This window comes from Pristiophorus japonicus, chromosome 12 (assembly GCF_044704955.1).
Source record: "Pristiophorus japonicus isolate sPriJap1 chromosome 12, sPriJap1.hap1, whole genome shotgun sequence".
NCBI lineage: Eukaryota > Metazoa > Chordata > Chondrichthyes > Pristiophoridae > Pristiophorus > Pristiophorus japonicus.
The window spans coordinates 8998182-9010489 of NC_091988.1; the positions used below are offsets into that span (position 1 = coordinate 8998182).

The 12308-nt window shown below is 44.2% G+C and overlaps 1 protein-coding gene across 3 annotated transcripts in view; it reads left to right on the forward strand.

Moving 5' to 3' along the window:
* The window catches only part of pdzrn3b (PDZ domain containing RING finger 3b), a 446914-nt gene extending 435043 nt beyond the window's left edge, over positions 1–11871 (forward strand). For all 3 annotated transcript variants that reach the window (XM_070895159.1, XM_070895157.1, XM_070895158.1), the window contains 2 exons: positions 2451–2567; positions 9873–11871. In XM_070895159.1, coding sequence (XP_070751260.1) covers positions 2451–2567; positions 9873–11453 — 1698 coding nt within the window. In that variant the 3' untranslated portion in view covers positions 11454–11871. The remainder of the gene's footprint in view (positions 1–2450; positions 2568–9872) is intronic.
* Positions 11872–12308: the final 437 nt, after the last annotated feature.

Here is a 12308-nt window from a genome sequence, read left to right on the forward strand (position 1 = left end):
TCAGTTTTACAACAAAGCCCCACTTCTACCAAAAATACAGAAGCAGAGTGTCCGATCAACAAAGACTTAAAGAACAGCAAAACTTGTTCAAGTGAAAGCTGGGAACTTTTAAGTTCATCCCCAAAATAAAGCTAGATGCAATGGTGAGTTTGTGTTATTTTATTTTTTTACAGTGACAATCCAGTGGTCTTTGCTCAGTAATTGCTGTTACACATAGCGCAATCGTAAAAGTAAGATTGCAATAACTCAAGGTGTCATAAGATAGGACTGAATTTTTTCAATCTTCAGAGGTTATGATACCAATAACATTCTTGTCACAATTGGCATCGTGTTTTATTGCAGCTTTTACAGTGAGACTGTTGGGACATGGAGGGAAAATCAAAATATAGAGTTCTACATTTCCTTTTTACAACTTTCATCCATGATATTGGTAATGCTGTAATTTCAGCATCTGTTTTCTTTTAAGAGCTTCTGCTTTTGCCATGTTCTGTTGGCAGGTGGGGAGGAGAGGAAGAACAGATTTAAAATTGGCCACCACCGAGTGCTAAAATTACGAGGTTTTAACTCTACAGTTTTTTTTTCTATTTCCAAGATCTCTAAAGCAGTTTGTGTTGTATCTATAGGCTGTAAAATAGACCAGTCTGTGTTTAGACCAAACAAAATATTGTTACTGTATTTAAACTTGACATTGTTAAAGGAAACTGCTGTTCACTCAAAGTAATTTCAGATACCTGTAGTTAATTGCAAGGATACTTTTCCAACACATCAATGCTTTTAGAGTCTGATTACTTACACTGTGTTTGAATTAGCTGCGAAACATGGTCGCATTTCCCAACAGCTCATCTGGCTCAGACACAGAGTGTCTCTGCATAGCCCTGTTCTATGCCAAGTTAACAGATCTCAGGAGCACAGCAGTAGCTGAGCTACTGTTAGCCTCCCTTGGCTAGAGAGCGCTAAATTGGCAGAAATTCCCACTTCCTAATGATATCCCGTGAGCTTTTCAGGAAATGTGAAGAGTGAGTGAGGACAGAAGTGGCCTCAACTGTGTTGACACTCGCTATCCAGGATCATACATCAAGATTGGGAAGGAAGGCATCAATAGTCAACCCACACCATGGCAAGAAATCACTGCTTTCATGAGGGAAGAATATTGGCAAGAAGAAGTGGCATTTTTTTAAACTTGCAGAAACACAAACACAGCCAAGTGTTTCCAAAATATACTAAAGCGACAACACCATGTTCCAAGAAAGGTTCATCAGGTGGTTTTCAAGACACCCATTGCATCCTGTTCTCTGACTACTGTCTCAGGCTGAACTGGACTGTTCACAACCTCGGCATCCCGTTCAACCACGAGATGCGTTTCTGACACTATAACCTCTCCGTCACAAAGATCACCTACATGGTTCTCAGAATCATGGTTCGCCTCCACCCCTGCTCAAGCCTATCTACGGCAGAAACATTCATCCATGCCTTCATCACTTCCAGATTCAACTGTTCTAATGCTCACCTGGATGACCTACCACCCTCTGTAAAATTCAGCTCATCCAAACGCTGCTTCCCACATCCTATTTCGCACCAATCCTGCTCACCTGTAAGCTCTCACCTTGCTGTCCTTCATTAGCTCTACTCGGAACTCCTTCACGGCAAATGAGCCAAAAGTGGGCAGAGGAAACATTAAAGGAACACCCTCAAAGCCTCCCTGATAAAGTGCAACTGACACCTGGGAGTCCCTGGCCTAAGACCGCCCCAAATGGAGGAAGTGCATCCGGGAGGGCGCTGAGCACCTCGAGTCTCATCGCTGAGAGCATGCAGAAACCAAGCGCAGGCAGCGGAAAGAGCGTGTGGCAAACCAGTCCCACCCACCCTTTCCCTCAATGACTATCTATCCCACCTGTGACAGGGACTGTAGTTCTCATATTGGGCTGTTCAGTCACCTAAGGATTCATTTTAAGAGTGAAAGCAAGTTTTCCTTGATTCCAAGGGACTGCCTATGATGATGACATTAGCTCCTGGTAGTGCCTCAAATTGAAAATTCTAATCCTTGTATTAAAATCCCTTCATGGCCTTGACACCCAACCCTGCTTATCTCCAACCAGCTCCAGCCCTACAACCCCCAATTCTCCATTTCTCTGACAGAAGCAAACTGCTTCCCTGCTCCCCGCCCCCAATTGGTGGCTGTGCCTTCAGCAGCCTAGGCCTCATGTTCTGGAATTCCCTTCCTAAACCTCTCCGTTTCCCTGTTCACTTTAAAGAGCCCTCCTTAAAAACCCACATCTTTGGTTAATCTTTTTGCTTAATATCTCCTCCTTTGGCTCAGAGTCTTGGCAACATTTCTCTACACTAGAGCTATGTAAATGCAAGTTATAATTGTTTCGCATTATACTATTAATTGCTGTTGAAATCAAGATATATTACAATATATTTATGTTGCTTTTGCTGATGAAATGCAGTTGGACGAAGGCTGGATGGATGATGACCGTAATGATTTCCTCGATGATTTGCATATGGACATGCTGGAAGAACAACATCATCAGGCTATGCAGTTTACAGCCAACATGCTTCAACAGGTAATGAGACTATAACCAAGTACCTTTTTCTAAAGCTACTAAGTGGGATAGAAATGAGTCAGACTTGGCGTTGCTGGCTGACCATGTTTCCGCAGGCAGTTTGCCTGTGGGAAGACTTCAATTTCGAGCCACCTGCCTCGCCTAAGCCCTGGGAGGTGGGTTGGAGCGAGCTACGGGGGCAATCGCGATGCCTGGTGTAATAGGAAGGCTTTTTCATCACTGAAGAATGCCGAGTGGGGCACCCCCAATCCCTTCCTGCTCTTCGCTGACTAATCTCACCAAGAGGTTCTTCAACACACCCTTAATTAGGCCCCAAATTAACATATTCAAGGGGTCTAACACCAGATTCAGGAACCTGGGACGCTTAAAAAATGGGCCCAACAAATTTAGTTATCGGACCCATGCTAATTTGGGCGCAGGACATTCCACTGCTAATTTGCCATGGATACACATTTCTACTCCTGTGCTTTAACAGGAAATGTCATATTTTTGCTCAATTAGTTTAAGCTAACTCCCTGTCATTTTTAATAAATACGCATCCTTATGTCAGAGCATAAAGATGTATTTTCACAGGAGACTTTAAACATTCGAGCTGATTGTTGAGCATTACTCTCATTATCAGTGTCTTATAGCCTTGTGTCCTGGGGAAGATATGATATTCTTTATCTAAAATTTGTCTGAATGAGTAATGAGACAGAATTCATGTGATTTTCATGGTTTTAACAAACTATGTAAAAATCCTCTTTGCTCCTTGTAGTCACTATACATGACTGGCTTCACACATTAGCTGAAAGTAATTCACCCAGGTCATCCATTATGTTGTTGTTGCATCCCACAAGTCATCTGATACCATTTTGAACTACTTTCAAGCCTCACACTACAAAAATACACTTGCACTTTTAACACCGTTTTCCATGAACACTAATCGGTCCTTCTCTTTACATCCAACAATCACCTTCATTTCAACTTCCAGCATTCATACTTGTTTCTCCTCTCATTTTCCATTTCCTTACCGGACTCCATAGATTTCCAGTCTCACACTGTTTCTCTTTGTTTTTTATTACCTCTTCTCAACAGTGAAAATAAAACTGAGGGGTGATACGTAGATGGTGGCATAGAAACTCATGTATCCAAATTTGCCAATGACACATCATCATCATCATCATAGGCAGTCCCTCGGAATCGAGGAAGACTTGCTTCCACTCTAAAAGTGAGTTCTCAGGTGACTGTACAGTCCAATGTGGGAATTACAGTCTGTCACAGGTGGGACAGACAGTGGTTGAGGGAAAGGGTGGGTGGGACTGGTTTGCCGCACGCTCTTTCCGCTGCCTGCACTTGATTTCTGCATGCTCTCGGCGATGAAACTCGAGGTGCTCAGCGCTCTCCCGGATGCTCTTCCTCCACTTAGGACGGTCTTTGGCCAGGGACTCCCAGGTGTCAGTGGGGATGTTGCACTTTATCAGGTAGGCTTTGAGGGTGTCCTTGAAACGTTTCCTCTGCCCACCTGGGACTCGCTTGCCGTGTAGGAGTTCCGGGTGGAGCACTTGCTTTGGGAGTCTTGTGTCAGGCGTGCAAACAATGTGGCCTGCCCAACGGAGCTGGTCGAGTGTGGTCAGTGCTTCAATGCTGGGGATGTTGGCCTGATCAAGGACACTAACGTGGTGCAACTGTCCTCCCAGGGGATTTGCAGGATCTTGCGGATTTGCAAGATCCTGCAATGACACAAAGCTAGGTGGCAAAACCCTGGTTAACCACACCTGGAGTACTGTGAGCAGTTCTGGGCTCTACACCTTAGGAAGGATATATTGGCCTTAGAGAGAGTGCAACATTGGTTTACCAGAATGATACCTGAATATCAAGGATTAAGTAACGATTAGGGTTGTTATCCCTAGAATTTAGATGATTAAGGGGTGATCTGATCAAGATATTAAGGGGAACAGACAGATAGATAGATAAACTATTTCCACCGGTTGGAGATTCTAGGACTAGGGGGCACAGTTGAAAAATTAGAGCCAGACCTTTCAGGAGTGAAATTAGGAAACACTTCTACACACAAAGGGCAACCAGTAACCAGTGGGGGTGCCGCAAGGATCAGTGCTGGGACCCCAACTATTTACAATCTATATTAACGACTTGGAAGAAGGGAAATATAACGTAGCCAAGTTTGCTGACGACACAAAGATGGGAGGAAAAGCAATGTGTGAGCAGGACACAAAAAAGCTGCAAAAGCACATAGACAGGCTAAGTGAGTGGGCAAAAATTTGGCAGATGGAGTATAAAGTGTGAGGTAATGCACTTTGGCAGAAAAAAATCAAAGAGCAAGTTATTATTTAAATGGAGAAAGATTGCAAAGTGCTGCAGTACAGCGGGACCTGGGAGTACTTGTGCATGAATCACAAAAGGATAGTATGCAGGTATAACAAGTGATCAGGAAGGCCAATGGTATCTTGGCCTTTATTGCAAAGGGGATGGAGTATAAAAGCAGAGAAATCTTGCCACAGCTATATAATGTATTGGTGAGGCCACATCAGGAATACTGCGTGCAGTTTTGGTTTCCATATTTCTGAAAGGATATACTTGCTTTGGAGGCAGTTCAGAGAAGGTTTACGAGGTTGATTCCGGGGATGAGGGAAAGGTTGAGTAGATTGGGCCTCTACTCACTGGAATTCAGAAGAATGAGAGGTGATCTTATCAAAACGTATAAGATTGTGAGGAGGCTTGACAAGGTGGATGCAGAGAGGATGTTTCCACTGATGGGGGAGACTAGCACTAGAGGGAATGATCTTAGAATAAGGGGCTGCCCATTTAAACCAGCAATGAGGAGAAATTTCTTCTCTCAGAGGGTTGTAAATCTGTGGAATTCATTGCCTCATAGAGCTGTGGAAGCTGGGTCATTGAATAAATTTAAAACAGAAATAGATAGTTTCTTAATCGATACGATACGGGGATAAGGGGTTATGGGGAACAGGCGAGGAAGTGGAGCTGAGTCTATGATCGGATTAGCCATGATCTTATTCAATGGCGGAACAGGCTCGAGGGGCCGTATGGCCTACTCCTGCTCCTATTTCTTATGTTCCTATGTAAGTTTGGAACTCTCATCCGTAAACGGCAATTGATACCAGATCAATTGGTAATTTTTGTTAACAATTCTATTAACCAAAGATATTAAGGGATATGGGCCAAAGGCGGGTATATGGAGTTAAGTCGCAGATCAGCCACGATCTCATTGAATGGCAGAGCAGGCTCGAAGGGCTGAATGGCCTACTCCTGTTCCTATGTTCCTGAGTGAGGATGGCACAATCACTTCACTAAGCATTATGCCTACCCTATTCATCTCCTCAAACTATTTCTATCCTATAAAACTTGAAATTACCCGTACAGGTATGTGTATTCTTCTTGAGTATTTACCTTTAAAACACAAAGCACACGCTATAAATCAGTGAATTACTGAGTGTCGATACAGAAAATTACACTACATGGTCAATCCCTGGCTCGACTCCCTGGACTAGCTTCTTATGCTTTTTTTACTAAACGTGCTACATTAAATTTAATGGTGAACGAGCGAGGTTGGGGTTGTTAACACATCTAACTGTTGTATCACTGTTGGTATATTTACATGGAAGTTTTGCAGTATATACTGCCAGTGGAGGAAAGACTGCAGCCAGAAAACATTGCAAATTGTGACTTAACAACAGCTGAACCTGCTGGCCCATTACTCTTGTGAACTTCCTGTCATGTAGCTATCAAAAATGTCTCTTTTCCCCACTGCACCAGCCAGTTTCCCGATGCTGCGTTAGTTTGAAAGTAATAGTTTGCTTTGGTGCGTGACTCTACACTAAGCTAATTTAACATAAGATTATAAGAACATAAGAAATAGGAGCAGGAGTAAGCCATACAGCCCCTCGAGCCTGCTCCGCCATTCAATAAGATCATGGCTGATCCGATCATGGACTCAGCTCCACTTCCCTGCCCACTCCCCATAACCCCTTATCCCCTTATCGTTTAAGAAACTGTCTATTTCTGTCTTAAATTTATTCAATGTCCCAGCTTCCACAGCTCTCTGAGGCAGCGAATTCCACAGATTTACAACCCTCTGAGAGAAGAAATTTCTCCTCATCTCAGTTTTAAATGGGCAGCCCCTTATTCTAAGATCGTGCCCTCTAGTTCTAGTCTCCCCCATCAGTGGAAGCATCCTCTCTGCATCCATCTTGTCAAGCCCCCTCATAATCTTATACGTTTCGATGAGATCACCTCTCATTCTTCTGAATTCCAATGACTGGGGCCCAACCTACTCAACCTTTCCTCATAAGTCAAACCCCTCATCCCCGGAATCAACCGAGTGAACCTTCTCTGAACTGCCTCCAAAGCAAGTATATCCTTTCGTAAATATGGAAACCAAAACTGCACGCAGTATTCCAGGTGTGGCCTCACCAATACCCTGTACAACTGTAGCAAGACTTCCCTGCTTTTATATCCATCCCCTTTGCAATAAATGTTAACTTTCTCTTTTGAACACGTGAACACCTGTCCCAAGCTAGCGGGATCTTGTTTAAATATGTAGATTGAAGCCCAATGACTTCATTGGGACCCAATCTGCTATTTTAACTGGAGGCTGGAGTGTGGTCGCTTGGGTCACACCTGTCGGGAGCTGGATCGTGGGCCAGGAGAGATCCAGGCAGGTAGGTTTTTACATTTTTATTTCAGGTGTCTTTGTGGTCCAGGCTCCCCTGGGCCCCCCACAAGGTGGTCTTGGGCATCCCTTGCCCTAGGCTCCACCCCCTCTGCCCAAGTGCTTCCAGAGTTGGGACCAATTACCTGACAGCCGGGGATCGAACCCCCAGGTCCTTGGCTGCAACCACCTGCTGTGCGAATTCCTGTTTCCGACCGACAGTGAGGTACTGGTTCTGGCTGGGTTCCGGTGGAAGGCGGAGAAAATTAATAAATTAATGGGTATAAGGCCCGGCCATTCAGGTTGGTAGGGTCTCGCCATCCCCTCCCCCCGCCCCGGTGTGCCACCCACTTTGGGGCGCGCACACTCCGCTCCCGCCTGTCCTTGCTCTCCCCACCCCCCTTTAAAATCATTATCGCAATGTTTAATGACAACTTTTTTTTTTACTGAAAATACACCACAATTCATGCAGTTTCTGACAGGTTAACATTTCAAGTTTAATCCTCCATTAAGATTCTAAAATAATCTCCATGTCTGCCTCTCTTTCATGTTTCGATTATTTGTAATTTTTTTTAAGTCAATGTAGTAACAATAAACCAGTCGAGTGCACGACGTACTAGAAACGGTATACGTGAAAATAGTTTTTTTTTAATTTCCTGCACAATAATCCGAACTTTTTATCTTGCAATGTTCTTTCTCACTGTTCCAGACCCCAGCTTCTATTGTCCACTGCTGACTGTCTTGTTAAACCCAACTCCCCAGTCTCCACCCTCACCTCCGACAATGTGTGAGGAGCTCATGGACTTCTTTGTCTCTAAGATTGAGACCATCCGTTCAGCCGCCTCTGCCTCTTCCCTTCCTTCCCCTAGCCCACCGGGACAAACTTCCCCAAGCCCACCGGGCCGAGCCCCCTGCCCGAGCCCTGACATCACATCTTTCTCCAATTTCTCTCCGATCTCCCCTCATGACCTTTCCGAGCTCATCCTGTCCATGAGACCCACGTCCTGCTCCCTTGACCCTATTCCCACCAAACTGCTGACTATCCAACTTCCATTTCTGGCTCCCATGTTAGCTGACATTGTTAATGGTTGCTGTCCTGGGGTACTGTCCCCATGTCGCTCAAACCTCCCCCAGCTCCAACCTCCCTTTCCGCTCAAGTCCTTGAACGTGTTGTCGCCTCCCAAATCCGTGTTCATCTTTCCTACAACTCCATGTTTGAATCCCTTCAATCCGGTTTCCGTATCTGCCACTGTACTGAAACGGCTCTCATTAAAATCACAAATGACATCCTATGTGACTGTGATAAAGGCAAACTATCCCTCCTCATCCTTCTTGACTTGTTTGCAGCCTTTGACACGGTTGACCACTCCATCCTCCTCCAACGCCTCTCCACCATCGTCCAGCTGGGTGGGACTGCACTCGCCTGGTTCCATTCTTATCCATCTAATCGTAGCCAGAGAATCTCCTGCAACGGCTTCTCTTCCCGGCCCCCGCATCGTTACCTCTGGTGTCCCCCAAGGATCTGTCCTTGGCCCCCTCCTATTTCTCATCTACATGTTGCCCCTTGGCGACATCAAACCGAAAACACAGCGTCAGTTTCCACATGTACGCTGATGACACCCAGCTCTCCCTCACTATCACTTCTCTCAACCCCTCCACAGTCTCTAAATTGTCAGACTGCTTGTCCCACATCCAGTTCTGATGAGTAGAAATTTTTCCAATTAAATATTCAGAAAACTGAAGCCATTGTTTTCGGTCCCCACCCCGTTCCCTAGCCACTGACTCCATCCCTCTCCCCAACTTCTGTCTGAGACTGAATCACACTGTTGGTAACCTTAGTATCATATTTGACCCGGAAATGAGCTTTCCACCAGAGATCCACAGCATAAATGAGACCACCTATTTGCACCTCTGTAACATCACCCATCTCCGCCCTTGACTCAGCTCATCCGCTGCTGAAACCCTCATCCATGCCTTTGTTACCTCTAGACTTGACTATTCTAATGCCCTCCTGTCTGGCCTCCCACATTCTACCCTACGTAAACTAGAGATGATCCAATACTCGGCCGCCTGTGTCCTAACTCACACCAAGTCCCACTCACTCATCACCCCTGTGCTCGCTGACCTAGATTGGCTTCCGGTTAAGCAATACCTTGATTTCAAAATTCTCATCCTTGTTTTCAAATCCCTCCATGGCCTCGCCCCTTCCTATCTCTGTAATCTCCTCCAGCCCCACAAGCCCCCCGAGATGCCTGCACTCCTTTAATTCTGCCCTCTTGAGCATCCCTGATTATAATCGCTCAACCATTGGTGGCCGTGCCTTCTGTTGCCTGGGCCCTAAGTTCTGGATTTCCCCCCCCTAAACCTCTCCACCTCTCTACACTCCTTAAAACCTACCCCTTTAACCAAGCTTTTGGTCACCTGCCCTAAGTCCTCCTTATGTGGCTTGGTGTCAAAATGTTTTGTTTCATAATACTCATGTGAAGCGCCTTGGGACATTTCACTACGTTGAAGGCGCTATATAAATACAAATTGTTGTTCTATTGATGCGACAAGCATCGAATCATCTATATTTCAGGCTAAGTGAAACTTTACTGACATTTTTGCCTGCTCTCTTCCAACCTTTTGTGTTGCAGAAAAAGCAAGAAGATGATGAAGGAACAACAGATACGGCCACTATTTTGTCTAATCAGCATGAGAAAGATAGTGGTGTTGGACGTACCGACGAGAGCACTCGAAATGATGAAAGCTCTGAGCAAGAGAACCTAGGAGATGAGCACACCACCTCTAATACCCTGAGTAGTCACATGAAGCTCTTGTACAGCCACGACACTCTTGGAAGTGGCGACATGCAGTTCAGTAATGAATCATTCATCTCTGGGGACTACACAGATGCAGATTTTCTTGGCATTCCAGCTGACGAATGCGAGAGGTTCCGTGAACTGCTGGAGCTCAAGTGTCAGATGCAGAGTGCCAACCAGTATAGTCTGTACTACCATAGCAGCACCATGGATATGAGCAAAAATGACCAGGAAATTGTTGACCGAGAACTTGAAATGTTGAATGAAGAATTGCGTAACATTGAGCTCGAGTGTCTGAACATTGTGCGGGCCCATAAGATGCAACAACTGAAAGAGCAATACAAGGAGTCATGGATGTTACACAACAGTGGTTTCCACAACTACAACACCAGCATCGATAGCCGCCGACACAAGCTCTCTGACATCACAGAGCTGCCGGAAAAGTCAGATAAGGATAGCTCCAGCGCATACAATACTGGGGAGAGTTGTCGCAGCACACCACTCACGTTAGAATTGTCTCCCGACAACTCCTTGCGCAGAACAGCTGAGAATATCAACGGTCAAAGTAATGAGGGGGCAGCCAGCAATTCTGTTTCCAGCAACTCTCCCCAAAAGCCACTCCTATCCCACGCAAGGAGCCGAGAGTATAGCCCGGCAAAATCGAACTCGGCTGCGAAGGAATCTGACCATAGCCAGCAGTCTGATGGAAAGGAGGAGAAAAAAATTGCAGAGAGCAACAAAGGCCATACTTTCTCCCAGAACTCAGGCTCCCAGCACATACCCTGTTCAACCTCATACCACCATTCCCCGTATAAACATGCTCATATCCCAGCGCATGCTCAGCACTATCAAAGCTACATGCAGTTGATACAACAGAAATCTGCCGTGGAATATGCACAGAGTCAAATGAGTCTTGTAAGTATGTGCAAGGAACCTTCTCATGAATCCTCAGGTCAGATAGAACCCAAAATGGAGTGGAAAGTAAAAATCAGAAGTGACGGAACCAGATACATTACCAAGCGGCCTATCAGAGATAGACTTCTGAAGGAACGTGCATTGAAGATTAAAGAAGAGCGTTGCGGTATGACAACCGATGACGATGCAATAAGTGAGATGAAAATGGGACGTTATTGGAGCAAGGAAGAACGTAAGCAGCATCTGGTGCGTGCGAAAGAGCAGAGAAGGCGACGTGAATTCATGATGCAGAGTAGATTGGAATGTTTGAAAGAGCAGCAGAGTACTGACGAGAAGAAGGAAATGAACATCATTGAACTGAGCCACAAAAAAATGATGAAGAAACGGAGTAAGAAAATTTTTGATAACTGGATGACAATCCAGGAACTGTTGACTCACGGCACTAAATCACCTGATGGAACAAGGATATATAATTCCCTGTTGTCAGTAACTACTGTATAAGTAAGCGTTTCCATGATGTAAATTAAATACTACCAATTGAGGTAGAAAAGATCTTGCCTCGTTAAAAGTGGCATATTTTGTAAATATATAAAATACGTCAGTGGTCCATATGTGAATGGAAGTGCTACATATACATCAGTGGGTGACAAAACTAATTCAAAAACAGACAAGTTGATCCGATTGTGCCTTTTTAAAGGCAGAAATAAAAAAACAATATACTTTTTTAAACAACCAACTGGAGCCTGATATCTTGCTTTTCACATTGCTTAGAATCTACAAGTTATTAACTTTGGAAATTCACACATGCCAATAGACTTTAGTCATTGTTAATATTTTGTATGAAATGAAGACTCCTAATTCTGCTGTTTTAGATATAAAATGCTATTTGCGTCGATCATACAGAAACCTGCAGTCATGTATCTATTTATACTGAAAAAGATCTTGTATTTTATAATTTCTTGCTGTTCTACTTGTAACTTGCTTAAATTTTAATCAGTTTTCAGCTGGAAGATCCTATAAAAACTGTTGGAACCTGCTTACTTTTGAGCAGTTCTGCTGACAAACAAGCTGCAGTAAATTAGAACTGTTTTCTTTGCATGTACATAAATATCATTTGTTTATATGAAAGATTGTGTAATTGTGGAAAAACCCTTGTAGTTAATTGTGCGCTTTGTAGGCTTGGATGTATTGAACTAATACAGTTTAATTAACATCTAGTTAGTTACACATTTTTGATGTCTTGTAAAAGATGAAAATAAATTATTGTTTTATATTTGATGAGCTTTTCAGTTGGGTGCTGTATTACTTCAAATAAATAAGATCGACACCATCAATTTCAACACTGCCCCTTTAAAC